Source organism: Athene noctua, chromosome 10 (genome assembly GCF_965140245.1).
Source record: "Athene noctua chromosome 10, bAthNoc1.hap1.1, whole genome shotgun sequence".
Classification (NCBI taxonomy): Eukaryota; Metazoa; Chordata; class Aves; order Strigiformes; family Strigidae; genus Athene; species Athene noctua.
Genome location: NC_134046.1, coordinates 1386773 through 1412158, shown reverse-complemented (window position 1 = coordinate 1412158; position 25386 = coordinate 1386773). Strand labels below are relative to the sequence as shown.

General features: G+C 48.6%; 2 protein-coding genes across 6 annotated transcripts in view; both read right to left on the bottom strand.

Annotated features, from left to right (window-relative positions):
* CHCHD6 (coiled-coil-helix-coiled-coil-helix domain containing 6) overlaps positions 1-4604 on the bottom strand; it is a 115943-nt gene extending 111339 nt beyond the window's left edge. For 2 of the 3 annotated variants that reach the window (XM_074914565.1, XM_074914566.1), the window contains exons 1-3: positions 3861-4048; positions 1656-1788; positions 405-474 (exon numbers count right to left, since the gene is read on the bottom strand). In XM_074914565.1, the coding sequence (XP_074770666.1) occupies positions 405-474; positions 1656-1788; positions 3861-3950 (293 nt within the window). In that variant the 5' untranslated portion in view covers positions 3951-4048. Of the gene's footprint in view, positions 1-404; positions 475-1655; positions 1789-3860; positions 4049-4522 lie in introns of those variants that run through there. The other variant, XM_074914567.1, reaches the window with a different exon arrangement.
* A 1738-nt stretch (positions 4605-6342) lies between these two features.
* On the bottom strand, positions 6343-24395 carry TPRA1 (transmembrane protein adipocyte associated 1). Of its 3 annotated transcripts, XM_074913869.1 has the most exons (12): positions 24262-24381; positions 23290-23742; positions 19567-19760; positions 19279-19411; positions 16702-16788; positions 15002-15074; positions 13915-13994; positions 12635-12745; positions 12167-12227; positions 11024-11126; positions 10332-10412; positions 6343-9275 (listed from the first exon to the last, which is right to left on the bottom strand). In XM_074913869.1, the coding sequence occupies exons 3-12, from the start codon at positions 19746-19748 to the stop codon at positions 9041-9043; spliced, it is 1146 nt and encodes a 381-aa protein (XP_074769970.1). In that variant the 5' UTR covers positions 19749-19760; positions 23290-23742; positions 24262-24381; the 3' UTR covers positions 6343-9040. The 3 variants fall into 3 exon arrangements, with proteins under 3 accessions (XP_074769970.1, XP_074769969.1, XP_074769971.1); XM_074913868.1 differs by lacking the exon at positions 23290-23742 and having other exon boundaries at positions 24262-24395; XM_074913870.1 differs by lacking the exons at positions 23290-23742; positions 24262-24381 and adding an exon at positions 22270-23247.
* Positions 24396-25386: the final 991 nt, after the last annotated feature.

The following is a 25386-nucleotide window of genomic DNA, read 5'->3' as shown; positions in this document are numbered from 1 at the left end:
GAATTAAACCCATTACCATGTTTGAGACTCCAAAATCCCTGACGGAAGTATCAAACACTTAGACTCCTTCATTTGTGCCTGAAAAGCCAACTGCACTCAAGTTTCTTCTCTACTGGTCTTGCAATGCCCGTCATACCCAAGTTTCCTGCAGTTACCAACTCATGACATTGGTCCCCCGTTTCTCCAAACATCACTCCAATCACCCACAGCTCCCCGACCGCTCCTTTTGGCTAAGGGATGGCCTTCCCTAAAAAATGTGTTACGTTGCCCTTAACTGAAAAAGGCTTTAAAGGGGATTCTCAGGCATTAAAACAGAGTCATTGCACTTGGACGGAAGCAAAACTTTATATATATATATTCCAAAAGGAGCTAAACACTTGTCTTTTTCAAGAACTTCACCTCACCTCCTGTACAGTTCCTGCTCTGCAGCAGAAGACTTCTGACCAGAGTCACTCGGCATTGGTGGCTGGATTCCTAGAAAGAACAGAAACCTGTGATAACGACAGTACAAATCATAGTCCTTCATCACATCATAAATTATTTGAGAGGAAAATTTAGTATGCGAGTGTTATCAAGAGAAAAGAAAATACATTTTGAAAAGTCTCAAAAAAATTTAAGGTTAATGGATGGAGTCTGAATTCATGAAACAAAGAGACACTGACAACATCATCTTCAAGAAGACACGCTCAAACTTCTAAGTAAGGATGTTAGCTCAGACCCTGGTTTATACAGAAATGTAAGCACAGTTTTAGACCTACCATCCATTTCCTTCCTCTAGTTCCATTAAGTCTTCCCCTCAACCTCCTACTTTTGTTGTAATTACAAGGGATCACACAAGAGATGAAATTATTTGATGGAGTTCAGGCCATCCATAAGACTGAATACACTTTCAGGAAAGATGTAGGCTAACAGCAAACAAATCTCTAAAAGCAAAGGCCCAGTTCCCTAACTTCATGTGAGTCCGGATGCCTTAAACAAATCCACACTGATAACATCTGTCAACAAAGTGTATTTGAGAACCAAGAGAAATCAAATAGCTTTCTGACCTGTAAAGAAAGACAAGTTCAGAAACCAAGTTCTCAACATCTATTTAGCAAGCTGTGCTTAGTCAGTCTGTCCTTCTCTATGAGCTTATTTCAAAAGAAAAAAAAAGCAGCATTTCCCCCATCCACCCACAACACACTCCCTGTGCATGCAGAGGAGACAGCAAGGCAGCTTGCCAGGAATGGAAGGTAAAATAAGAAATTTCTGCCTTGCTTATTGCATGTTCATCTGAAATCCTAGAAAGGTTCACAGAGGGATGGATATAAGTTAATTGAAGTATCTGAGAAGGGAGGTAATCCAAAAATGGAGAAGGAAAGGACCTAGAAGAATGATCTGTCTGTTTTAAGGTCATGCAGTGACAGAACCACACCTGTAGCATTTCAAGTGCTCTAACTGCCAGCTGACACGGCTACCTTTCAGAAACACAAAGAGGACATCACAGGACTGTAACATCCAATAACTACGTACATAAAAATGTTACAGGTTAATCAAAGAGCTCCTCTCACAACAAGGTAGTCTTGAAAAACACAGGCACGCTGTATAACATCCAGTGGCAGCGCTGCTGAGGAGTGTGTCAAACAGTCAGCAGAGCTGAAAGGGACTGACAGTACCTGTAGGAGATTTGGGTTTCCCCTCTGCAGCTGGTGAAGAGGGAGCTGTGTCAGTGGATGAACGGGGCGATCTCTGGTTGTCCCTTTTACTTTGAGGAGATTCTTTCATTCGGTTCACTACATCTTCAGAGAGCTGAAACATATGTACACAGGAAAGAATTAACCAAGTTAACTCTTAATGTATATATATTGCATTATAAAAGCTCCCCGTTTGTTAGTTTCCACGCTACTGCAAAAGAATTGCCAGTGACCTCACTTCAGTGCCATGGTCCTTTGAATCCAGGTGGCCAACAACTGTACGTTGACTTTACATTTTTATAAAACAGACTATCAGCAAGTGATAAAACCGCCCATCGACTGACCCTACAGGCTTCACTGGACAATGACAATTCATCTTCCACAAATACTAATGAAGGTGGAGAGCACCAAACGAGCCAAACCCTTGACTAGGGACAGATCTACCAGAAGCGGAAGGAAAGGAACTAAGGGAGTTGTAAGTCCACCCCATCCATCCTCCTCCTTCCCCCCTACTTGTTCCCCAGCTCCACATGGCAGAAGTGCTGCAAACCCCACGGCAGAGAAGAGCTGCACAGCCCTCCCACTCACATAAGGCTGCAAACATTTTTTGTAATCTCAACGTCATCCCCACTCCCTTACTTGGGTCCAAACCATGGAAAAGAAAGAAAAGTTAGCTTGAAGTTTTCTGGCAATCCAGTCCAAGGGACTTCTCACAGCACTGTTAAGATTGACCCCTTCCTCCTCCCAAAGCCAGAGGTTCTGTGCTGTTCCAGCTCCAGAACAAAACGAGGCTGTTTCCCCATCTAGGCTGGTCACAGTAAAAATGTATTTTCAGCTGTGCCACTGCTACCCGGATTAACAGCATTTTTAACATCTTCATTATATGTTGTTATCATTCCAAATTCCTGTTTATGGGAACCGTTTTTTAAAAACACAAATCTGTAAAAAGCCAGAATTAGTTAAGGACAGGCTCTGTGAAACTACTTTTTTTTTTATACACAGCTGCAAAAAACCCAACATCCTTGGTACTAAGAAAAAGGAACAATTGTTTTGTTTCACAAAACAAGCAAACAAAAAAAAAAAAAGGAAAAGAAAAACTTTTACTTCAAGAAGTCAAACAAAGTTCTACAAAACCACAGCTCACTTAACCTGATTAGCTATCGGGAGATACACAGAGCATCTTCACCTTGAGCTCCTGGAGGTCATAAACAGACCAGTAACAATGAACCCACGTCAGCATCCAGCTGATGGAGCAGCTAACTAAATTAAAGCACCAGAACAAATTACATCTATGGGAGGTGAGAATGAGTCCCCAAGGGGTCCCTGCCAATATCCTGTAAAGAGAAATCAGGCAAGAACAACTTTACCTCCATCAAACACTTTAAAAAGGAGATTGGCACAATCTTAGTTAACTTTTGTCAAATGATTAGTCAAAACGGTATGAAAAATAGGTAACCACAGCAAAACACACTTTGTAAGCTCATTTCAGAGAAATCTCAGCGGAAAGCCAGATAAAAGTATGAAGAAACAACAGCAATGAATATTATGGTAGTAATAAAAATAAATAAGCAATTTAACTGATGAAAAACAGGGAGAGAAATCTTGATGGGGGAAGAATATGTTCCTTAGTGACACCACCACCACTCTCCAGGGTTTGTTTTGACAACGCATACATGTAGATGTCTGCTCAAAGTTCAAGAAGCAGCTTCCCACTGCCCCTCCTAGAAACACCCCTAATCCTCCCTCATCCCCACGAACTCCTATCTCCCTGAATGTTCAGTGGTGCCACGGCTCCTGGTATCACGAACAAGGGCAGGGGTGTCTCCTCTTGGATGCCCTCAAAGACAGGCAGCGCCTTCAGCATCAAACCGCTCGCAAAGCACCAGGCTGGGGTCACCCATCAGTGAGGAGGGGGAGAGGGCCGAGGACAGGGTTCGGAAGGGGAGGCACAGGGCTGGTGTGGCACCCCTCGGGAGCAGCCGTGCTCAGGCCCTCAGCGCTCTTTCCCGCCTCTCCAACCCCCTACTCCTTCAGCCTTCCGGTTTTTCATCCCTCCTGCTTGCTGGTTTTCCGCACTCACCCCTTCCAGCCCCGTACCACGTTCCCCTGACCTCCGTGCCCTACCCCCGCCGCCGGGCCTCCCTCAGCGCGGGCCCCCTCCGGCTCCATGCCCCGGGGCCGCCTCACCCTGATGCCCTGCAGCACGCGGACTTGCTCCCGCTCATCCAGCCCGAAGGAGACCTTCCTGCCGCCCTGCCTGCTCTCGCTGCCCCCCATACCGGCGGGGCGGGCGCTGGGGACGCCTCTCCCCGCCGCGCCCCCCCCTCTCTGCTCGCACCGGGCCGCCGCCGCTGCCCTGCCGCCACCTGCCAACATACCCGCGCCCCATTGGCGGGGCGGCTGCGGGGCAGCCAATAGCGGGGCGCGGTGCTGGCGCGGGCCGCGGGGCAGGCTGGGGGCTGGAGGCGCTGCTCCCGCTCAGCCCGCCCCGGCACGGCCCCGTGGCGGGGGCGCTGGGCTCCCCCCGCCCGCCCCTCACACCTTTGATTTGAACCCGCGACACTCCCGCTGCCATCCGCCGAACTCACGGGGATTCTTCCCCGGGGCCAAAAAAAAAAAAAAAAAAAAAAAAAAAAATCACGGGAAGAAGAAAAGCCAACCACAGGTAACCCTGCAGAAAGGCAGCCTGGGAGGCACGAAGCTTCTCGCCTCGCTCCAAGGTTGAGGAGCCCCGCGGATGTCCCGGGCAGGTCCCCCCCGCACCCGCCAGGAACCCCCTGTCCGCCCTCCCACACACCGTTTCTCTCACAGTCCTCGAGGGAGCTCACCACCCCACCGCCTCGGCTCACATTGGTGATTGAAAACGAAAATCACAGTCCGCAGCCTGCAGTCAGATCTCCAGCAGGTGCTCTGAGGGCAGAAGTCGCCTCTCCGCTCCCTTCAGCCCCCCTGTGCCACCAAGGCCCACCGACCGCGCCGGTACCGGCCGCCAGGCGCAGGCGTGGGCACCGCAGAGCCCGTCCCTGTCACCAGGCACAGCCGATCCTCAGCCTAAACCAAAGGAACGAGAGAGACGATCATGTAACACGAGGAGCTGCGCCAAGAACAGCAGCTTTGACGGATCCTTTCCAAGCTTTCTGCATTCCCAGAAATACAGGCCACGTGATGACCTATACGATTTGGGACTAGATAGTTAACAAAGCCTTGGTACCTGCACACTGCTTATCTACTACTTTGTAGCACGTCAGAGCAGTTTTAACTGCTTAATGCTTATTCTTCACTGCAGTTAACGTGGGAACCACAGCTTTGACTTGGCAGTGGGACTCTGGTCAGCTCTAAGGGAATATTTAGGATTCTCTGCCCCCAAGATACCCAGGCCTCTTCTACAGCATGTTCCTGAAAGAAAGGAATATTTTTGTTGTTTTGTATACCTTGTACGCTGGAGACTTGGCCCATTGCTTGAGTTCAAGACAAGGGCACTACCTTGTGCCACCATCAGTTTGCTCTGCAGTTTGCTGTTTGTCTGCAGCACCAAAACACTGCACACATCCAGTGGAAGAGCAAAGGTCTGGCTAAAGGCAAACCGTGACCCCTCCCAGAACGCTCTCACCAGCCTCTTAGTTCTGATCTGCCACCTGCTCCCTTCCTTTGATGCACCCAGGTTTTGTACTGAAAAAAAAGCCCATGAACAGACATTTCTTACTCACCTCCTCTGCCCTCTCAGGGTTTCACAGACCTGCACCATTGCTCTTGCAGGCTGGTGAGTTCTTAACCACGTAATTACTCCTCTGGAAGTCTTCCCACAACTTCAATTATTCCTGTCATCCTTCCCTTTTCAGGTGTGACTCCAGCCAGGCAGCAGGCATCACCTGCAAAGATCCACGAGGGAGTGAGCACAGACCGACAAAGCCGCACGTCCCACCTACAGCTGTGCTTCTGTGATCTCCGGGAGCCTGAGGACCCCCAGCAGTGCCACCGCCTCCACGACACCGACGTGGAAGCAGCCATCGTGGGGGAGCAGCTGTAGAGCATCTCCAAGGCCTCCGCACCCACGCAGGAGCAGAGGATGCCATCCAAATTAACTCCACGGTAGCATCTCCTAGGGCAATCCTGCAGGGAGCCTGGAAAGAACTGCAGGAGGTTTTATTGCGCAAGGACGTGACCCAATCCCAAGGTAGAGACAGAGCTCACCCCCCTGCCCCAGCCTGTACACCCCCACCACAGAGAATCCCATGGGCACCGATCACTGCCAGCACTCAGCTGTTGCTCAGCAGCTATCACGTCCTCCCCGCAGCCGGAACATTAGTCCCAACACACAGGCTTCATTGTGAAGCCCAGAACAAGAAATAATAAGCAAGAGTCAGTTCCAACTTCCACAGAAGCCTTTTCCCAAGCCTATCCCATTGCACAGACCCCTGGTGCTACACAGGCCTGGGAACAGCAAGACCTCGTCACCGAGAGAAGAGTCAACGGCTTCACCGACAACCATTTAGACCAGGAGACCACTCTCTGCACAGCCATCTGCTGTCCTAGTCTTCCGAGAAGGAAAAAAATCCATCTCTGACAAAAGGACATCATGTTATTCTATTACCTGCCATGCATGTTCAAGGATTTTAAAAAAAATCTGAAAGCTCTTTTTAGCCCATAATATGGATCATTTGAGCAAGAGTATGACCATTTATGCCAAACAATTTTATTTTTTTATTTTACAACCAAAAATATACATTTATTCTATATTTTCTCTCTTTTTACACCCTCCCCCCCCACATAACACACTTATGCTCAAGGACCATTTTGAATACGGCCCAAAGCATTATATACATACATAAAAATACAACAGGAGGAAGGTCAGTCCACAACCTAGCACAGAAGCTACTCAGCAGCAGAACGTGGGATACTCCAGAAATCCTGGAGTCCTGCCAGCAAAGGACAGGATGGACATGGCGACCACCAGCACAAGCGATCCTTCAGCACTGAATTCAGCTGAGAAAGGCAAATTCATAACCTGCTCTGCGCATCACCAAGGAGGGCAGGTAAGTCCTCTCAGTCAGGGTGTTGAGTCAGCACGTTCTCCTTGGAACGGAAAAGTAGTTCCTTTATTTCTCAACTGCTTGAAGACCTTTCTATCTCTTGGCTCTGTCCGAGGGCCACCAGCTCCAGGGAAGCTTCACAGGGTTCCCCACACTTTCCAACAGCGGCTCAGGATCCGTGTTGTGAGCAGCAGCAGGAGCAGCAGCAGGGCAGTTCAGGCACCACGTCATCCGTCCCTTTTAGAGTAAGCAAGCGTGGCCCAGGGTGACTCACAGCAGGTGAGGGAGCAGCACCACCGCTCCTCTAACGGCGCCAGGGCTGACTCGGCCAGTTGCTTCTCCAGCCCTCACACAGTCATTGCATGGAGGGGAAATGTGAAAGGCTGTTGACCTACGTGAGACAATTCAGCTCTTGCACACAGACAAACAGAGACTTTTTTCCTCAAAAGTAAATTTAAAAAAAGGGGGGGGGGGGCCTTATTTGTTTTCAAGGTGCCAGTGCTACTTAGAGGCCTGCAGGGCAAAGTCCACAGGCAGACCAGAGGCTGCATTGCTCATTAACAAAAAAAAAAAAAAGATAAGCAAAGGACCTGCATAGTTTTGGCAACCAACGTTGTTCTTCATGTTCTTACCCAACTTTTCTTTCTCTGTGGTGGGAACACCTGGTAGCAAATGCTTTCCCCTACCTGCATGTGATCCAAACTAACACCTCCACACTGCACCCTGCAAGATGATTTCCCAGAAACTCTCACCTCAATATCCATCAGGAACAGCAGAGAGTTGGGGCAAGAGATTTATGCAGTCCCCAAATGTTTCAAATTCCCTCTTTCTACCATCCCTAATGGAAAGTTGCTATTATTTATAGCAGATCCCCACCTACCTGGAGAACTCAGGTAGGAAAGCACCCCCAAAGCTAGAGGAACACCCCTTCACCCTTGGAAAGCACAGTACGTCCCAGAAACCAGCCTAACACAGCTTTCAGCTGAACAGTCCCTGGATTGGAACACAGTGTCTTGAAACTGCACGCCAGACAGCTCAGACAACAGTACTCCCTTTTCCAGCATGGAAGAGGTTAGTAAGAAGCTCCAGACAGTCTTTAAATGAACCACACTCTGCATGCACGTAAGTATTTTCAACATATCAAGCCATAAAACCTATTCAGACCAGCAGACGTCTGCAGATCTGAACTGCAATGTAAGAGAAGAACACTGCCAGGGAAACACATCCACCTCCCACTTGCCTCCCAACTTAGAACACCAGCCAGCTTGATCCTCGCACGCCTGTGGTGTTTGAGTCTCTAGTCACTAAATACTGACAGCTCAGACTCAGCACGGGGTTCTGCTCTGCCTCAAGCACCTGAATGTCTCCAGAGCCTTCATCTGCAGAGTCAGCTTCCTCCTTCACAGCACGCTCCAAGACCCTGCCAGAGCCACGAAGCAGCGTGCAGACAGAAAACGCACCTACCTCACGGGTTTTACTCCTCAAACTCAGCCCTGATTCAGCGCTGTCACTTTGATTTTCCCGTGCGCTCAGACACGCAGCAGTACAGCCTCCACAGACTGCTTGACAGCTACTTCAGCTCAGCTGGACTGCAGTGCTGTCTGTCCTTCTGTCTCCCGACCCTTCAATCAGCTCACATCCATGCTGCCAGTTACTAGTCCCCCAAACGCTCCCAGGGCACAAAGAACAGTCCATTCCTCTTCATACCTCTCTTCTCCTTCCCACAGAACACTCCTTTTAACCCTGGGCAACTGCAATTCATGGTTTTCAGCAGTATTAGCTAAAACCAGAGATGAGCCCAGCTGACCAGCTTCCCTTTTCCTGCACTGTTATCACCACCTACCCTGTGGCAGTATGACAAGACCCAGGCAACCACGCTGCTTGAAAAAGCCCAGGAAGACCATCTTTGGTTTCAACCACCGAACTGTTTCTACGTATGTACAATACAGCAGTCAAATCAACACCCTCATCCCTAAACGCCATTCCCCTGATTGGCAGACAAGTGCTTTCAGTCATTGAGAAGGAAGAGGCGCCAGTCAAGCCTGTCTTCTGGGTCATATTCACATCCAGAACACAGAAGATCAGGAAGGTTCAGTGTTTATAGGTTTATGAACAGAACTGTTCTACATTGTTCTCAGGTAGCGACAGAAAACGTTCTTTCCAACAGAATTTGGGCTGCCGACTTAGTTCCACAACGGGTTTTGGAAATCCTAAGGAAGAGAAGAGAGCCATGGCAGATAGCCAAGGGCAGATTTCCAACAGGCATCCTAAGAGCTGTGGTACCGGGGAGTTTGGAAGGAAAGGAACGAGGCATCGTGTGGAGCGGGCAGCTCTGCCCTAGGCATTGATGGCTTTCCAGCGGTCACTGTCTATGCTGTTGATGCTGCCCACGTGATACGGCATAGAGGCCACGTCGTCCAGGTAGGCTGTGGTGTCAATCTGAGTGCTGGAGTAGAACCCAGAATCCATTCCTTCCTTCTTGGCAACAGCATAAGGGTGGGGCAGGTGCACATCCACATCCTCAGGCTCATCCACCTGACATTTGTAGGAGAAAAGGATCTTCGGTTCAGACCTGGAGTGATTAAAGATTTAAAATACGTGTTTAAGCAATGCAGTCTCACCGCCACTTATCCTTAACTGAAACTCAGCAGCACTACGAAATCCTGTATTCAGACCCTAAGAATTCTCCACATTAGCTTTCAGTCTCGAAATACACCTAGCAGAGGAACTGCCATAATGCTAAATGTAGCTCTGGACTAAGCCACCTTAGAGAAATAAAACCGGCAGAATCCTGACTAGTGTGGGAAAAGTCTGAATTACCAAGGGCAGCAGCATTCCCACCGCTGGACTCCACAGCAGCCTGGCTACTGACACCAGCAGAACGGGAGCCCACCTCGAGTTCCATCTGTGCACATCAGGGAAATGAAAATAGAAACTCCTGAGCCACAAGTGTTTGTATCTCCAATTCCAGACACTGTTCCCTCTGATTTCAGAAGGCAGCAGAGGCGCGTTTTGATATTTTAGGAGTACTTTATGTTCTTAGTTCTTTTAAAGCCTGCTGTTTCTTGCTTATGGACAATAAAAGCTAAAGCCTACCCTAAACCACTCGACTTTTCCTACCAAGATGCATCTCCTCCGAGTGGCCACACGGTGGCAAGCCTGACCCAGGAATCACGCCCCCGAGTACTTTTAAGGAATGACTCCTGGGCCCACCGCAGAGGAGTCCTCAGCCAAAGAGTGACCTAACCCCTAGATCCTTTCTACAAACCTGTCCCAGAACTCACCCAGAAGACCATTTAATCTTCCGGGACTCAATTTCTCATTAAGCATTTAGTTAACAACTTCAGCAGAAAAACGTTGTACTAAGCAGAATGCAGACACTGAAGAAGTTATCCTCATAAATGTTTGAGAGGAATATAGCTATCGGCTCTACCTTGCATACAAAAGTAGTCTTGGATAGAAGGGAGCAGCCCTGGGTCACATAAGAAAAACCTCAAGGCCAGAAATTAAAAACTGGTTCCCTAACTGGCATTCTAGTCGCTGCTTTTATTCTACAGATGGGGAGAACCTGAGTGCTAAACAATTAAATGACAGTGTATAACCTTAACTGCTGTTCATGGCTACTCACCCAAAGAAGCCTTTCAGGAACGCCACATAGATGAGAGGTGCAAAGAAGCTGAAGTAAAGGAAGGTGGTGGCGTCAACACAGCTGTCAACGGCAAAAGGGAACATGAAGGCGTTTGGCACAATACAGCTGTGTAACACCAGTCACATCCCCCCAAAATGATCCAGTTTTCCTCCAGAGTGTCCAAGCAGAGGGCAAGAAAAGTGCTAAACAAATTAAAACTGAGGCAAAGTAACAGACATTGCCATCAGCATGTGTCACTGCTCCTAGACAGCAGGAACCATGCCAAGACCTCAGGTCTGACCAAGAGCAGTCTCGGTGCTCCCAATTCTGATTCACGGAAGTGGCACTGATCCCTACAGAACTCCAGAGATGAGTAAGGGTATCTCCGTGCTATTTCTAGCAAACACTATTTCCTCCCTTATTACCTGTGAAACCCAAGCCAGTGGCCAGGCATCAGTGGGTTCAAACTACTACTATCACTGACCACCCAGAGACCGCTGCAGAGCACACAGCTCCACACCCTGTGACCTTCCTGAACACTCAGAGGGCTTTTGGCACAAAACAGAACCAACAGCTTTAGTCCTTCTTAGGAACACAGCACAGGTTTGTTTTCGTGGGAGAGGCCGCGTTGAAGGACACCCGAATGCAACATGAGAAACGGGGCTGCAGACCTCCTTCCCCTGCACACATACCACAGTCCTTCTATGATATCCACACAGAGGAGGGCACTGCCCAGGCCCTGCACCAGGTTCAGCAGTGCCAGGATCCCAGCATAAACATAAAAACTCTTCCTGGCTGTGGGAAAGACACAGACACAGATGAAGCTCAACCTCATAAGCACCAGCCCAGTGCAAATCTGTTTGATGGAGATGGCGAACGCAACACAAGCATCTCGCCATCCTGCCCGTTTAAGAACTCCTGAAGAATTAAGACTGCATTTTGCTGTCCCATGCTGGCAGGATGGATGGAGGTACAGGGGACTAAACTCCACTCTCCTGCATGTGCATACACACACAAGATCAGTTTTGAAAACACACGGTCATGGCAACAATTGCAAAGATTTTATAGGTGAGCATCTGGAACCAGTGTGAATCACAGAACTGAAGGTAAGAAAAAAACAAAAACCCCACAGCTGAACCAGAAGCTGTGCCCTTCCAGTGTACAGCACTAACAAAACTGCTCAGGACACCTGGACAGGAGCAGCAGGGTGTGCAGGACACCAGGCACATGGGGCCCAGGACCACCTGCCTGCAGCGTGCACCACACAGATCCACCCCCTCAGGGTACCCACACATGGACACCAACACCACTTAGAGAGACAACAGCCCAATGCAAACATCTTAGTAACAGCTTCTCTCCCTGTTCAAGAACTGCAGATATTCTGCCACAAAAAGAAAAGCATCTTAATAAAGGAAATGCCTAGATAAAAATGATTAAGCAGCTCCCAATTAGCCTTTCTTTCCCAGGGGATGACCAGCATGTACACTTTAACATCATACATGCATTTCAAAGGAAGCTATTATTAAGAAACCATTTCTTAAGGCACTGTGAAGATTATATATTTACATTACATCTGTATCGTTAACTGAGCAGACGATCTTGTTTTCTTAATGTAATTGTTTAGCTACTGAAGTAGCAGGGTAATTGCTCTTACTCTGCTCTCCAGAAGGCACAACACTTTTTCCAGGGATAACTTATCAATCCTTTGCCATGGATCTGTACCCCGAGACAGTGGGATGTGCAGCACAGCCACGTACAGGAACCTCTTACCCCCACCTATGTTTTAGCCTGGTGCTGCCTCCATCTATACTACGGCACACACTACAGTCACTTACAGGGCAGAGAAATCCGGTCTTTCAGAGGAGTTTTTGGAAGAATCACCACCAAGGAATAGACCTGTTGAGACAAAGAACTAACTGTTCCATGGCTGCTTGGCAACTGAACTCCACAATCTTTGCAGGGACGGTGTGTGGTGTCACACACACCCTAGACATCTCGGCACAGAGGCACAGACCCCTGCTATCAAACCCCGCACGGATGGTGCGGATCTGAAGGCCCCACACCTCACCCCCATGAGCACAAAAAGACCCGTCAAGGGGAAATAAGGGAGTGAAGAACAGAGTTCAGCCACCACACTTACAAACCCTTCTTGCTTCAGCCTCCCCACCACGTGCGAAGCACCAGTGCTGCGCTGTATCAGGCAGGAGGGGACTAGAGCCTAATTACACACCAACCCTCCTCCTTGCCCCATTTAGAAAATACAAAGGAACTATCGGAGTGCATAACACGTGCCCAGTACTTACCAGAAAGAAGAAACAGGAGCTGGCAAGCCAGAAGTGTCTCCCTCCATGGCCATAGATGTTGAAGTCTTCCGCTGAGAGGTGGGCATCAGGGTACAGGATTTCCAGGGTGCCCTAAGGAGAGAAGCACCAACACGACTGTCACAGGCAGCGTCCTCACTAGAGCGGGTGTCTGGACAAGGGAGACTGTATTTAAAGAAGTCCAGACACCAGCTGTCACTGACACATAAGAGCCAACCAGTGCCCTGCTTAGACCAAGTTAAGCTCACACAGAAAAAGAAGAAACTGAAGACATAAGTGAGGGGGAAAAAAAATGGCAGGAATCTGCATCTGGAGGAAACCAGCATGGATGACATTCCAGGAGGCTGAATGAAGGGACAGGGACACAAGCAGTTGCCTGAAATAGACTGAGAGTTCCCTTTCCACCTCTACATTAGACCTTTCCTGCTGAAACATCCAGGGTATAAAAGCCCACACTTGTGCAAGAGTTGGGAAAGGACACTGTCTCATTCACTTGAATTCCTGCAAAACGGTATGAACAGGAGCTACCCTACAGACAGTGGAGAGAGAAAAGTGCTTGTAAGCACTCCTGAACCCAGATATAGCTCAAACACTTGATATTTAATGAGGCTCCTCCAGCTTTATCATGTGGTAATGATCAGCTCACTGCCTACACAAGCAAGAGCCTGGTCACAGAACAAAGATCTCTGTGTTGCTCTGGAGCTGCCCCAAGTATAGAGACACAGGGCTGACCGCTCACATCCCAAGAAGAATAAAGCCAGACACATAGTGCATTGTCCAGAGAGATGGAGACGCAGCTAATAAACTGAGCCAGCAAGCCAGCTGCTAGTCTGAGGGAAGCAGGAGCTCTCAGCTCTCCAAGAGTCAGGAGACAAGAGCCCCACTGCACTGCCCTTACCTGCCAAGCACACCTCAGGTCTCTCCATCTAGTTTTCCTGGCACTTGAGGCCAGATTCAGAACCTGTGGCTCTGGTGTGAAAGACCTCTCACTCCTGTTCCAAGATTGGCTAAACAAGGCAATCCATCTAAACCTCACCTCATTTCTTCCCCTCGCCTGACCCAGTCATGCCATAAAGAGGACAAAGTCTGGTGTGCGCTCAGGGGATCCTCATACATTGCCACAAGCACCCAGTCTTCCCCCAAAACCTCACCCAAGGAGCAAAGCTGCCAGTTCTCAGAGAGGAGTCCCACATCTAACTGCCCAACTCCAAGCTAAGTCCCCTCTTTCACAAAGACTAATTCTTCTGCTCCAACCTACTCACCTGGGTGACAGAATAGGCCAGAGACAGCACTGTAGTGATTGCCAGAACACGTTTCACGCTCGACTTGCTCTCCAGGTGACCTGGAATTCAGGAATACAGAAGTGACTGAGGATGCTATCCCAAGCCCTGGTAAAAATAATTTCTCTCCAAAACCAATAGAGGAAAACATCTGTATTTCCAAGGGCATTCAAGGAAAGGTTAAAGCTCACTTAACCACTAGAAGCTGCTTCCCTTTTGGAGAGTTGAGTCTTTCACAGAAAAAATAATACTTAACATAGGTTTTAACTTACTTTCCTCCTGCCCACACTTACATAGAGAAAGCAACTAAGTCCTTCCACCGGGGTTACCAACACAAAAAAAGTCAGGAATGACTCCAGTATCATATACAACAAGATGTTGTAAAGTTTCTTCTCAGGGAATGGGACACTGGGTTAGAGCAGGGGAAATGGGTTTACATAATTTACAGAAATCTGCACTGGAAAATGCTGGAGCAATCTCCAGAAGCTCCTTCCAACCCAAATTATTCTATGAGCCCTCAAAAGATGAAAGAGCTAGTGCTCAGCTGTCACCCCTGGCAGATGCAGTGACACCTACCAAGCCCTGTCCTCTACCTTTGACTCACAGGAAGAGATGCTCCAAACAGCATTTTCACTTGTACAACTGAAAAAAGTAGAGTTAGATTGCAGCTACAGTTAAAGCATTTGAATGAAAGCCAGGATCCATCAAACCCACCAAGGAGGGGATAGAAGCACCCGCAAAGGAACAATCTTAAATAAAATGGAGTTGAAACAAAGATCAGACTGTTGATCTTTGCATAAGTCTTCTTCACCTAAGCTGTCCACTCCTTCACCACATGCAGGCAGGACAAAGAACATATAAAACCTGCAACTGCACAAGTCATAGATCTGTAAATACAATCAGGCTTTCAGCCATTTCTAACTAAAGCTCCCCAGTTTACTCTTTGTCTTTATTCTAGAGCTCCTTCACTTTACGGAATCAGCATCTCCATAAACTTACAGATGCAGTCTCTATGGAAAGAAAGGGAATAGGAAACATTCAAACCACTCAAAAACCTCCTGACACATACCAAAGGCAAGGCCTAGAATCACCACACTCAGTTCAATCGCCAGAAGGAAGAACCTTGTGATCTCCCACAGGATCTGAGGGATAACAGAAACCAGACAAACATGATTAGACAGAGCCTGGAACCAGTCGGAAGTTAATACAGCAAAACCCCACTCTCTGCTGCAGGGGTTGGCAGCCTCTGAATGGAGCAGGTCATTTCCACAAACCTGCCTCGTGCTTTGTAGGGATACTAATTATATGCTTGTTCCACGTCCCATCCGTGCCTGTGAAACACAACAGTTGTGTGGGAGTGAGCAAATAGCAGGCCTACGGAGAGAGGAAGTGGCTATGGTTTGCCACACTTGAGGATCTGTTGCTTGTCTGGATGTGTTCTCTCTGCTGTACTCCCGAGAAGCACAAACCCAAGACATCAAAAGTAAAATGTTCAACAGGGCCAGTACTTAAAGCAGTAGATTCTGCAGTACAGTTATGACTGAACAAACTCTGCACTTCTCCACAGCTACTGGTCCCTAAACCTAAAGCACATTCAACATTAGAGCCCTCCCACTTCCAGCCTGTTATTTTCATTCCCATGTTTTATTTGGTGAAACAAGACCAAAAAACCAGCAGGTGAGGCAACTTTCCAGGTAGTCATGCAATAAATCAGTGCCAAACCTAGAACAAGAACCCAGATTCTGGCTTATTACTTCTTTTCCTCTGAACACTGAATGGCACTCTCGAAGATACACAATATTTCAAGAGGCATTTGATAAGACACTTCTAATCTCAGAAAATACACGGTGTGTGTGTACACATATATATGAGAGAAAACAAAAGAAACATACTGGACATGATAGAACATGTGTACAGGAAAAACTGGCAGAGTATCTGTCCTATTTGCATGACTTCCCAGCAAGGTGCACTTAGCAGCAACACTAATAGAACTGAAGAAAAGCACCTTCTCTCCCCTTCTCCATTATTCAAGTCCTGGACCTACATTTATTCAACAGAGGTGAATGAAAATGCTACAAACATCCAGCCACTCACAAGCAGCAGTGAATTATTACAACACTCTGGCGGGTAAGACTGAAGGGAACAGCGAAAGAACCACACCGATTCCGGAGAATAAAGTCAGGAGACCTGTACTCTGTGGGTGGCTCGCCTTCCTCTAGGAGTTCAAGAACTACAGAGCTTTTTGTTTCAGGTAATATTCTGCTACAAGTCAAATGACTACAAAGGAACAGCACTCACAAAGCTATTTCCTGTTTGTTAAGGGATTGTCCTGTGCTCAGAGTGGCTGCAAGGACGGTCAGCTATCAGTCTCCAAAGGGAATTCTGGTTTATTTGCTTCCAATACAAAAGCAGTGAGTATTTTTCAAAGAGCCACTCAAATATTGCCGGGGTAACAACGGCCAGGTCTTGCCTATCCACTAAATGTATCTGAATGTTCAGCTCTTGCAAGGCAGAGTCATTCCATCCTTGCAACAGGAAAGTTTTCCTGCTGCTATTTGTGTGTCTATTTTAGGAAGTCCATTGTTTTACAGCCCTGGATGTTGTGATCAGATACAGCTATCAGAACAGGATACCATAGGACACAGTTATGACTACTGAAAAAACACCCCAACATTCTTCTTGTATGCACATAAAAGGAAAGCCATAGCAGACTGCTGCTGGGATCAGAACTGCACAAAGCAGAGCCTCTAAAATCAGTGTTGTACCTACCTTATCAGCAACTGTGGCAGCATCAGAGGCACTCACAGTCATGGAGACAACAGCACGGGCGATACCAACTAAAGCCACCACAAATACCTACACAAAAAGATACCAAAGTGAGCTCATGTCAAAAGGCACATAGGCAGTAGTGACCTGAAACCCTTTTGAAATACCATTTCTAGGTCATCTTTCAATCCTGACAATGTATGCTAAGGATTTCCTGAGCAGATTAATTTGCTGAAGAAGATTCCTCAGGCCTGCTAGGTGTAGGATTACTGGTTTAGAATTTACGAAGGAACACATTTCCTCAACTGTCAGATTAAAGAGCTCTGAAGAGGTCTCACCCTCTCCTTACAACATTACCTTTACAGGCAAACAATCCTCACACCTTTCAATCAACAGAGGCTGGGGAGGAGAAAAAAAACATCCAAAAAACCATATCCCTCCAAATTACAAGATCAAGCGCTTGGTATGACAGAATAAACCAATCCCATCAGATAACAGAAGCCACTCGATACCAGCTACCACACTTCAGATCTGTGATAAAACTAAAATCTGCAGTTCACTCACTCAACACTGACAGTGCTCAGGAATGCAAAGAAAAAGAAGTCAGCTGCAGGCAACAGCTTTAAAACATCTTACCCTGCTGCACAGTGCAACACAGAGATACCCAAGTCAGGTCATGTACCATTTAAGCCTGACAGCGCGGAGCTCAGCACAGCTAATTTACCAACTCCAGTGCTGTCACAGCCATACTATGCAATTAAGAGCTCGGTCAGATCTACCTACCCTCTGCTGTGCAGACTTACACTCTAAGAAAGCAGATTTTTCCAGATAAAATTCTCCAAGTCATGGGCTAATTCTAATGATGCAGGTATGAGACAGCTAAATCTGTCAGAGAATGAAGAGAGTCCAAGCTGATTCTAAGGTGGCTGGAGAATGGAAATGACCAATAAGCCACCTACAGCTGAATTAATTCCTCCTTGGATGAAGGGACCCAAATGGCATAAAATACAACACTCTCTCCTGGGGTGCAAAACACTGACAACAAAAAGAAGGGCCCCTGACTGTGTTCTAGAGCACCAACAACTCACTGGAGAGGAAAACACACTCTTTTTCCTTCATCTCCAAGTAGGCAGAGACTCTTCCCGATCTATTAACTTTGTTTTAATCACTGACTCCACAAGAAAGCATTCCCTCAAGACATGACAAACAGCCATTTGAAAGGAAATCCTCACAGAACACACTTCCATCCTCATTTCCCAATAACATACTCCAGAAGATCAAACTGAATGAAAGCATTTTCCTCTCAGGCTGCTTCACTTTCTGCTTATCTCTTCTGTTTTGAAAAAGTCAACAGCATAGTCAGTTCACTCTTCCCTTTGGTTTATCAGCTTTGCTTTTCAAAGCCTCTGGCATGAACTTCCTACTAAGCCATGTGCACTATTGGAAGCATAAAGGAAGATTTAAATCCAGACCAGAAACGGCTGGTAATATTAAAAAATTAGGAGAGAGTATGTGTGTACACCTGGTTATCCAAAACTGCACAAGCCCAGTGCCCACACTCCAGGCCTGAAAGAGCTAACAAGACGTCCCACCAAAGATTCAGTTGAGGCTACAAGCTCAGGTTTGGTTTTGATGCTTCTTGGGTTTTGCCGTGCCATAGCTGTACGCAGCCCAAGGAAGGATGTCTCCTACCTAACCGGAGTCAAACACACCTTTACTTCTACAACCTGTCCTGATCTCACCAAGGAAGAGCAAGCGCATCGCGCTACACGCTGAGGCAAGCCAGGATCTCAAAAAGCATCTGTGATAAAGAATGAGATTTTTAAAAAATTCAGGTAGGTTCTTAGCTACGTTTACCATGCCCTGTGAGCAGCATCACCGTTAGTAGTTATGATGTTCAGAGCTTACTAAAGAGACTACCTTAATGTGATCAAATCTGCCCATGCCTTTTGAAACTGGGGAGAGAACAGACAAGATCTTAGATGTGTGAGAACTGTAACTGTACTGCCTATAGATTCTGTTTCCACCTTTAAAAGTACCAAGAACATCATCAAGTCAGCAACCACCTTGATATGATGGGAAAGAAACTAGCAGGGCTGGGTTTCTGCATTCCCAGACTAACCAGAGCCCTGTCACATCATTTTCTACAGCAGATGACCAAGCTTTTCAACAGCTTCACACAAATTATTCTCCAGCGTTTCACTTCCCACAGGCTCAGTGTGAAGCTGGTTTTGTGTCACATGCTACTTACTGCAAGGAGCAAGGAAAGTGTAAAATAGTAGATTCCAAGACAACAAAGCAACAAAAGAAGAAAAAAGGAAAAGAAAAAAAATCACCACAGGAGAACAAAATCCACTCAAATCCAGCAGCTATGGTCCCAGAATCTGAAAACCAGAATTCAGACAGTGAAAGAAAAAAAATCTGTTTACTTCTTGTAGTATACCTTCAAGTAAAAATAGTTTTTTCCCTGCAAGATCTGGTCTAGGGTCTCTCTCCACTAGTTCAGTGATATTGTTCATGAGTGGTAATAAAAAACCCACTCACTCATCGGTTCAAAAGCACAGAGCAGTTGGTACTCACTAGTATGTAGAATGTAGTGAAGATTGGGCTGGAAGTGACCCGGATTTTGGCCCTGGCAGAGGGCAGCTTCCATAGAAGAAACATAAAGAAAAGCACATTGGGAACCAGAAGCAGAAGATCCCAGTAGCGGACTCTGCAAAAAGTAAATAATAAAACAGGTTTTTTCCTGTTCTTCAGCACCCAGAAGGGAAAGCACCAGCCCCAGTCCCTTCTCAACCAAACTCTGAGACAAAAATGCTCTTTCCCCTCGCCCAGGGTCAGGCCACAGTCCCATTCCCTCCATCTCACCTGGACTTCCCAATGTCCTCATAGAGCAGCAAGAGGCACTTGTGTGGCACAGTGATGTTGGTGTCATTGACCGCCTGCGTTGTTGTCGGGGTCAAAGTTGTCACATTACCCAGTGCTGTCACCAGGGCAGTCGAATGCGTGATGTTGTCAGACACGGAGAATCCCATCACAGACTGGAACATCCTGCCTTTCCTCTGGTCCAGGTCAAACGCAGCGCAAGACAACCACAGCAGAGACAAAGAGCAACATTAAATCAGTTGTGAGTCAGAGCTAAAAGCACGTCCCTGCCATTAGGCCCCTGCACAAGTGCTTCCTGCTTGCTACAGCAAATTATCATCATCTGAAAGACTGTATTACACAATGAAACGTCACCTGCCCTTGCTCTGCCCACAGGCATTACAGTGGACAGCACAAACCCACTATCTGATATCAGGGTAACAAACACACTCCAAACAGTGTAATAGTGTGTTGGATTCAATGCTGTGATTTTTTTTGAGCTTTGGCAGATTCACAGAAGAAATCAAGACTCAGCAGCAATACTCCATCATCAGATGGAGACAGAAACCCTGCTGTACCAGAACATTAATTACTGTTCTAGCTGCCAAGACCAAGAAGTTACAGACAACGATTTGATTTCAACTATCGCAAAGGAAAAATGAAGGCCCCTACCTAAAACCTGCTGCTGTTACCAACGCCGCAGTCTGGGAGCAGGGAGAGCCTCATGTACTTTTACCCAAAGGGACTGTACAGACTCTTTAACTTCCAAAACCAACACTGGCAAAAGCCAAGATTCAGCATTTTTCTTCTAACCCTCTGCAAGACATCAGAACGATTCTGATTTTGAGCACGACAGTCACGCTGGGAAAAGACAGCGCCTAAAACCCTGTTAGCATAAACTCCTCCAGCTTCTTTCCATCCACCAGTCTCAATCGCATCGCCCTTCTCAGACAGAGATCAGCATCATCCCTGGTAGTTTACAAACCCAGAGCCACACGCAGTCCTATCTGATGGGTTTCCTAAGGTCAAACCCGCAGGCAGCAGAGCGCTATGGTCGCAACCAGAAGTCACGGAGCTCAGGCCTTTTGCCTGCCCTACCCTACACCTCTGCCACCCCTCAGAAAGATGACAAGGCAGAACTTCCCATTCCCCTGATGAAACTTTTTCGTCCTGCCTTTCCTGAGAGAACATTCACATCTTTTCTGCCATTTGTCCGTCCCCCAGGCCCTACTCTGCTATGATTAACTGTGCCTCCAGAAGCTCAAGGGAAACTCTGCTCTGCCATCCATAAAACTCCATGTGCTTCACACCCGTGCCGGTGGCAGTTTATCCTTCTGTTGGTTCTACCATCACCTTGGAAGCTTGAGTAGACCCCGGCACACGGCACTTTAGATCAGAGCTAGTATATACTGGAGTTTTGACCTGATTTACCTTACTAAGCCTGATTCAACGTATCGCCTTGTGCAAATCCTCTCTTCCTCCCACCCTAAAGCAGCAGCCCTCACCAGTAAGGCACCTGATTAGCTACAAGGGTGAACACAAACACAAGGTTCTGTCATCTCTCCTGCCACTCAAAGTGGTCACAGACCACACACAGGTTCAAAAAAAAAAACCTACTTCCATCAGCCAGCATCCTAAAGATGCACATCGCCAGAGACAGCACTCCAGCAGTCCGTGTGCTACAGTTAATCTAGGGTTTATCTCAAAACAATTCTCCCTGTTTGACTTTACCCTGGCTGGCAAACTGACAGCCTCCATGGCAGGACTCAGAAGGTATTTTCCCGGCAAGGTTCTGAGTGACTCACAAGTCGGAAAGAATCAGCAGAGCCCTGTGTCATCTGTTGAGCTTTTAGAGTTCAGGAACACCTTCCCCACAAAGTGCTCAAGACTGCCAGCCACACACTCTTCTTTCTCTTCAGAGGCTGAGGCTCTTCCCAGGTCTTCTGAGGGGTAAGGGGACCATCCCACCCGCAGCTGGCAAACCCTCCCTTTGATTCATCCACGTTCACAGATACTTGCTGAGCTGGGATTTTTCTTTTGCGACTGCTCTATGCTGTGCTGCACAAGAGACATCACATTAAATAAACACACGCAGACCTGGAAGTATCAACTTGGCGCTGAGATGGCAAAATCTGTGACAAAAAAAATCCTAGTTCTAGTAGAGGTTCCAGCAAACAACCTTCACATTCCAGACTTATCTCTAGAAGAGCCCTCTCTTCCTTCCAGCTTCTCACTTCTCGGAACTGACACTGTTAAGAATTATTTTCTGTTCATAATTTTGCTCTGTTCTCTGTCTCTGAAACACCACTGCATCTCAGTAGCAGCAAGGACAAGTGTGTTCACATTTGCCAACACTGAAAAAATTCTACCTAATTTTTTAAAAAGCTGGAAAAGCATACAGAAAAACATCAGTGAGCATGGGCAGAACAAGATCAACTGCAAACCATCACAACCTCCTAACACCTCTGCCGGGACAAAGAATTCGATCTGCCTGTCACACTGAAAAGAGCTTGAGTATAAAGCTGTGAGAGAATTACACAGGAAAACCATCTTCCTTACGAGAAGAACAAACAGGCTCCATTCTTTTTCCCTAGAAGCTGTCACTATCATGCAACAGCAGCAAGCTGCTGATAAGGAGAGGAGTTGGCTGCATGTAACAGGGCTCCAGTCACAAGGTTTCAAAGGGCAAAGCAGAACCCAGCTTACCTCCCAGGCTGCTCGTGACCGCCTGGTATTAGTATCCTATTCTTTCTCCCAAGATGGAGTGCACAGAGAGCAGAGCAACAGAACATCCAACGTGATAAGAAAGGGCAGCCAAAGCCATCAGCCAGACAGCATGGTCGTCAGCGCTCTTCTAATAGCTCAGGCCTACAGCAAGGATGTGGAGAACTGGCCCATTCCTGTCCAAGTCACCAGCAAAAATGCCACGGCAACAGGACCAGGAATTGATGGCGGGGATCCGGCTAGGCTTCGTCACCCTCAGCAACACCGCTCCTTACAGCGCCCTGTGCAAACCCCTGCCCTGTCTAGTCCAAAATAAATCCAGTCAGCTGAGCATATCCAAGAGATCACTCACCACACCCTGCCTCCATGGGGCTGTTCACTCCAGCCAGCCCAACCTACATAATGGGGGTCAAATCACCCCGTAGCCACATTACAGGAAGCCAATGCCGCAGTCCTGGTCTCCCTTTTTCCTCTAGCAGGGAGCTCTATTCACCAGACATCAGAAAACAAACTAAAATGGTTTTCTACACTACAGCTGAAGTCAGCCTCACCTGGCAGAGGCCTATTCCTCCGTCCAGGAGCTGGACTCACAGCTCTGCCCCTGTGACTCCCGGGTTGCCATGACAGCGCTGGGGAAGGCTCAGCAAAAATGATCCCCCCTCACCAAGGGACTGTTGTTTGATTCATGGCACTGTAACCGTACCAGAGCTCGGCGAAATCAGGGCTCAAATCCCTGGCAATTCTCTGTGCTCTCAAAGCCCCACTGCATAAAGGTGAATTACACACTACCAGAGTTCCAGCTCTAATCAAAAAATGAAAGTTTTCTTCCTTTCTGAAAACAGTATCAGAAAGTCTTGCAAGTACAGGCCATACTTGGGTTAAGATAGCGCCTTAAAACACTGTATTTGTGCAAGAAAAAACTGTGCTGTCCAGATCCCTGCTTACACACATCTGTTAATTGATTAACTTAAATGCTTAAAAAGAAAGTAAAAGGAAAAATGCCTTTTTTTCTTCTCTTTAAGATGGCTCTTCAAACTTCACTGTTGGTCACAATGTTTGCATTTTGCATTTCACCCTTAGAACTCACAAAACAGGGATTTTCCACCAGTGATCTAGGACACGTCTCTGCTCTTAGTTGCCTTCTCACGCCTCGTTCTGAACTAAACTTAAAAAAAGAAAGGAACTGCAATGCGAAAAACAACCAAAGAAAAACGCCAAAAGCAGAAGTATCAACGATAACTCAAAAGCAATAGACAGAGAAGCCCAGATCAGGGACGTCTTTCAGAAATAAGCATCCCAAGTTTTCTGTGGGTTTGGGTTTCTTTCCTCTAGAAGGCAGGTGCACAAACAAGCCCGGCAGCAGCAAAGGAGGCAAAGGAACAGTCCACGGTCGCTTCACTCGGCGCTGGCAGGGAAGCAGCGTTTACTTTAAAGGCTTCTGAATGAACCAGAGAGCTGGAAAAAAATCTTCGATTACTTTCTGCGCTTTAGGAGGGCTCCCGGGCTGCGAGAGGAGGCATAAAGCCGCCTTCCAGGGACCCGCGGAAGCGTCTGCAAAGGGCACAACAAAAACCCAGCGAGCAGCGAGGTCCCCTCAGGCCACCGGTAACACGGGAGCCGACACCGCCCGCAACCCAGGAACCGCAGCGCCCCGGGCAAGGCACGAAGCTTTTTGTTTCCTGCCGCGATCACTATATGGGGGGGAAAAAAAAAAAAAAAAAAAAAAAAAAAAAAAGAGGCAGCTGGGTAGCGAGGCGCGGGCTGCTGCTGCCTGAGAGGCACCGTCCGGCTCCCCGGGACCAACCGCCGCGGCCCGGCCACCGCGGGGCCTCGCACCGCCCCGCCGCTCGCCTCCGCGGGCCGCGGCCCCCGCCGCAGCCAGGCCGTGCCGCCGGGCAGGCCCCGCCGCCCCGGGGCGAGGTGCCCCCCGCCCCTGCCCGTAAGCCCCGCTCCCGGCGCCGGCCCCGCTCCTACCCGCCGCGGGCCCGGCCCGCCCGGCCCTACGTCCCCGGCGACGGCGCTCAGGCGCGGGGGCCCAGCCCCGCCATCCCAGGCCGCGGCCCCGCCGCTCCCCGCAGCCAGGGAGCGTCGCTCAAGAGCGGCTCCAGCAGAGCGCCGCGCCGCCAGAACGGGCGGGACGAGGCCTTTTCGTCCGGGCCCAGCGGCGCTATTGCGAGAAGATCCCCAAGGGGGGGAAGGGGGGGGGGGGGTATGGCTCAGACCAATCAGAGAGCAAGCAGGGACAGGGTCTGCCAAAGATATAGGGGCAAGAGCCAATGGGAAGGGACAGGAGGCGGGACTTGAGGGGCGGGCCTGCCGCTCTTTAAAGGCGCTCTGTCCCCATCCGTCCACTTGCGGGACGGGAGCAGACGGCGGCCTTGGCCTTGGCCATCGGGGCGCTGAGTCCCCTCCCCGAGCCTGTCCTGGAAGGGGTGGGAGGAGCAAACCCAAACCTCTCCATGAGCCCCCGGTGCTGAATTGCACTGCCCGGAGGCCAGGTCTACCCCGGCTCCTCTTGCCCTCCCTAGGCCGGGCTGAGGCCCCCACCCACCCCCAGCCAGGCCGGGGCTCAGCCACCTCCCTGCGGGACCCCCGTGGCTCTCGGCTGCCCGCAGGCTGTGCCCCGGCCTGCCCCCGCACGCCTCACTGCGCAGGAGCCGTGGCATCAGCGGCTCACCCGGGCCTGCCAGGCCCTGCCGCCATCTTGGTGTGGCGTGGGGGGCAGGCAGGGCCGTGACCCCGGGCCTGGCCCCGCCGCAGGCCGGCGGTGCGAGGTGCTGCCTGTAACACGCGGGCTGCGGCGGCTCCAGCCTGACCCTCAGCCCAGGCCAGCCCACACAACCCGGCATCGCACCTGGCAGCAATCGCTGGTGTGAGCCAGCACGGCTGCGCACCTCCAAGGCCAGGAGGAACGGGCTGCTTCTGTAGAATTATTGATTTCAAGGCAGGGGAGTTAATTTTCTTCCACGGACCAGATCCTATAATCAAGTTCCTACGGGGGAGAATAATTAACAACCTGGAGAGTTTGGCTTGTAAGGAAGGTTTAAAGCTGACTGAACTAACTCGGCATAGCTTGGAGAATAGCAGCTAAAGGGAAAC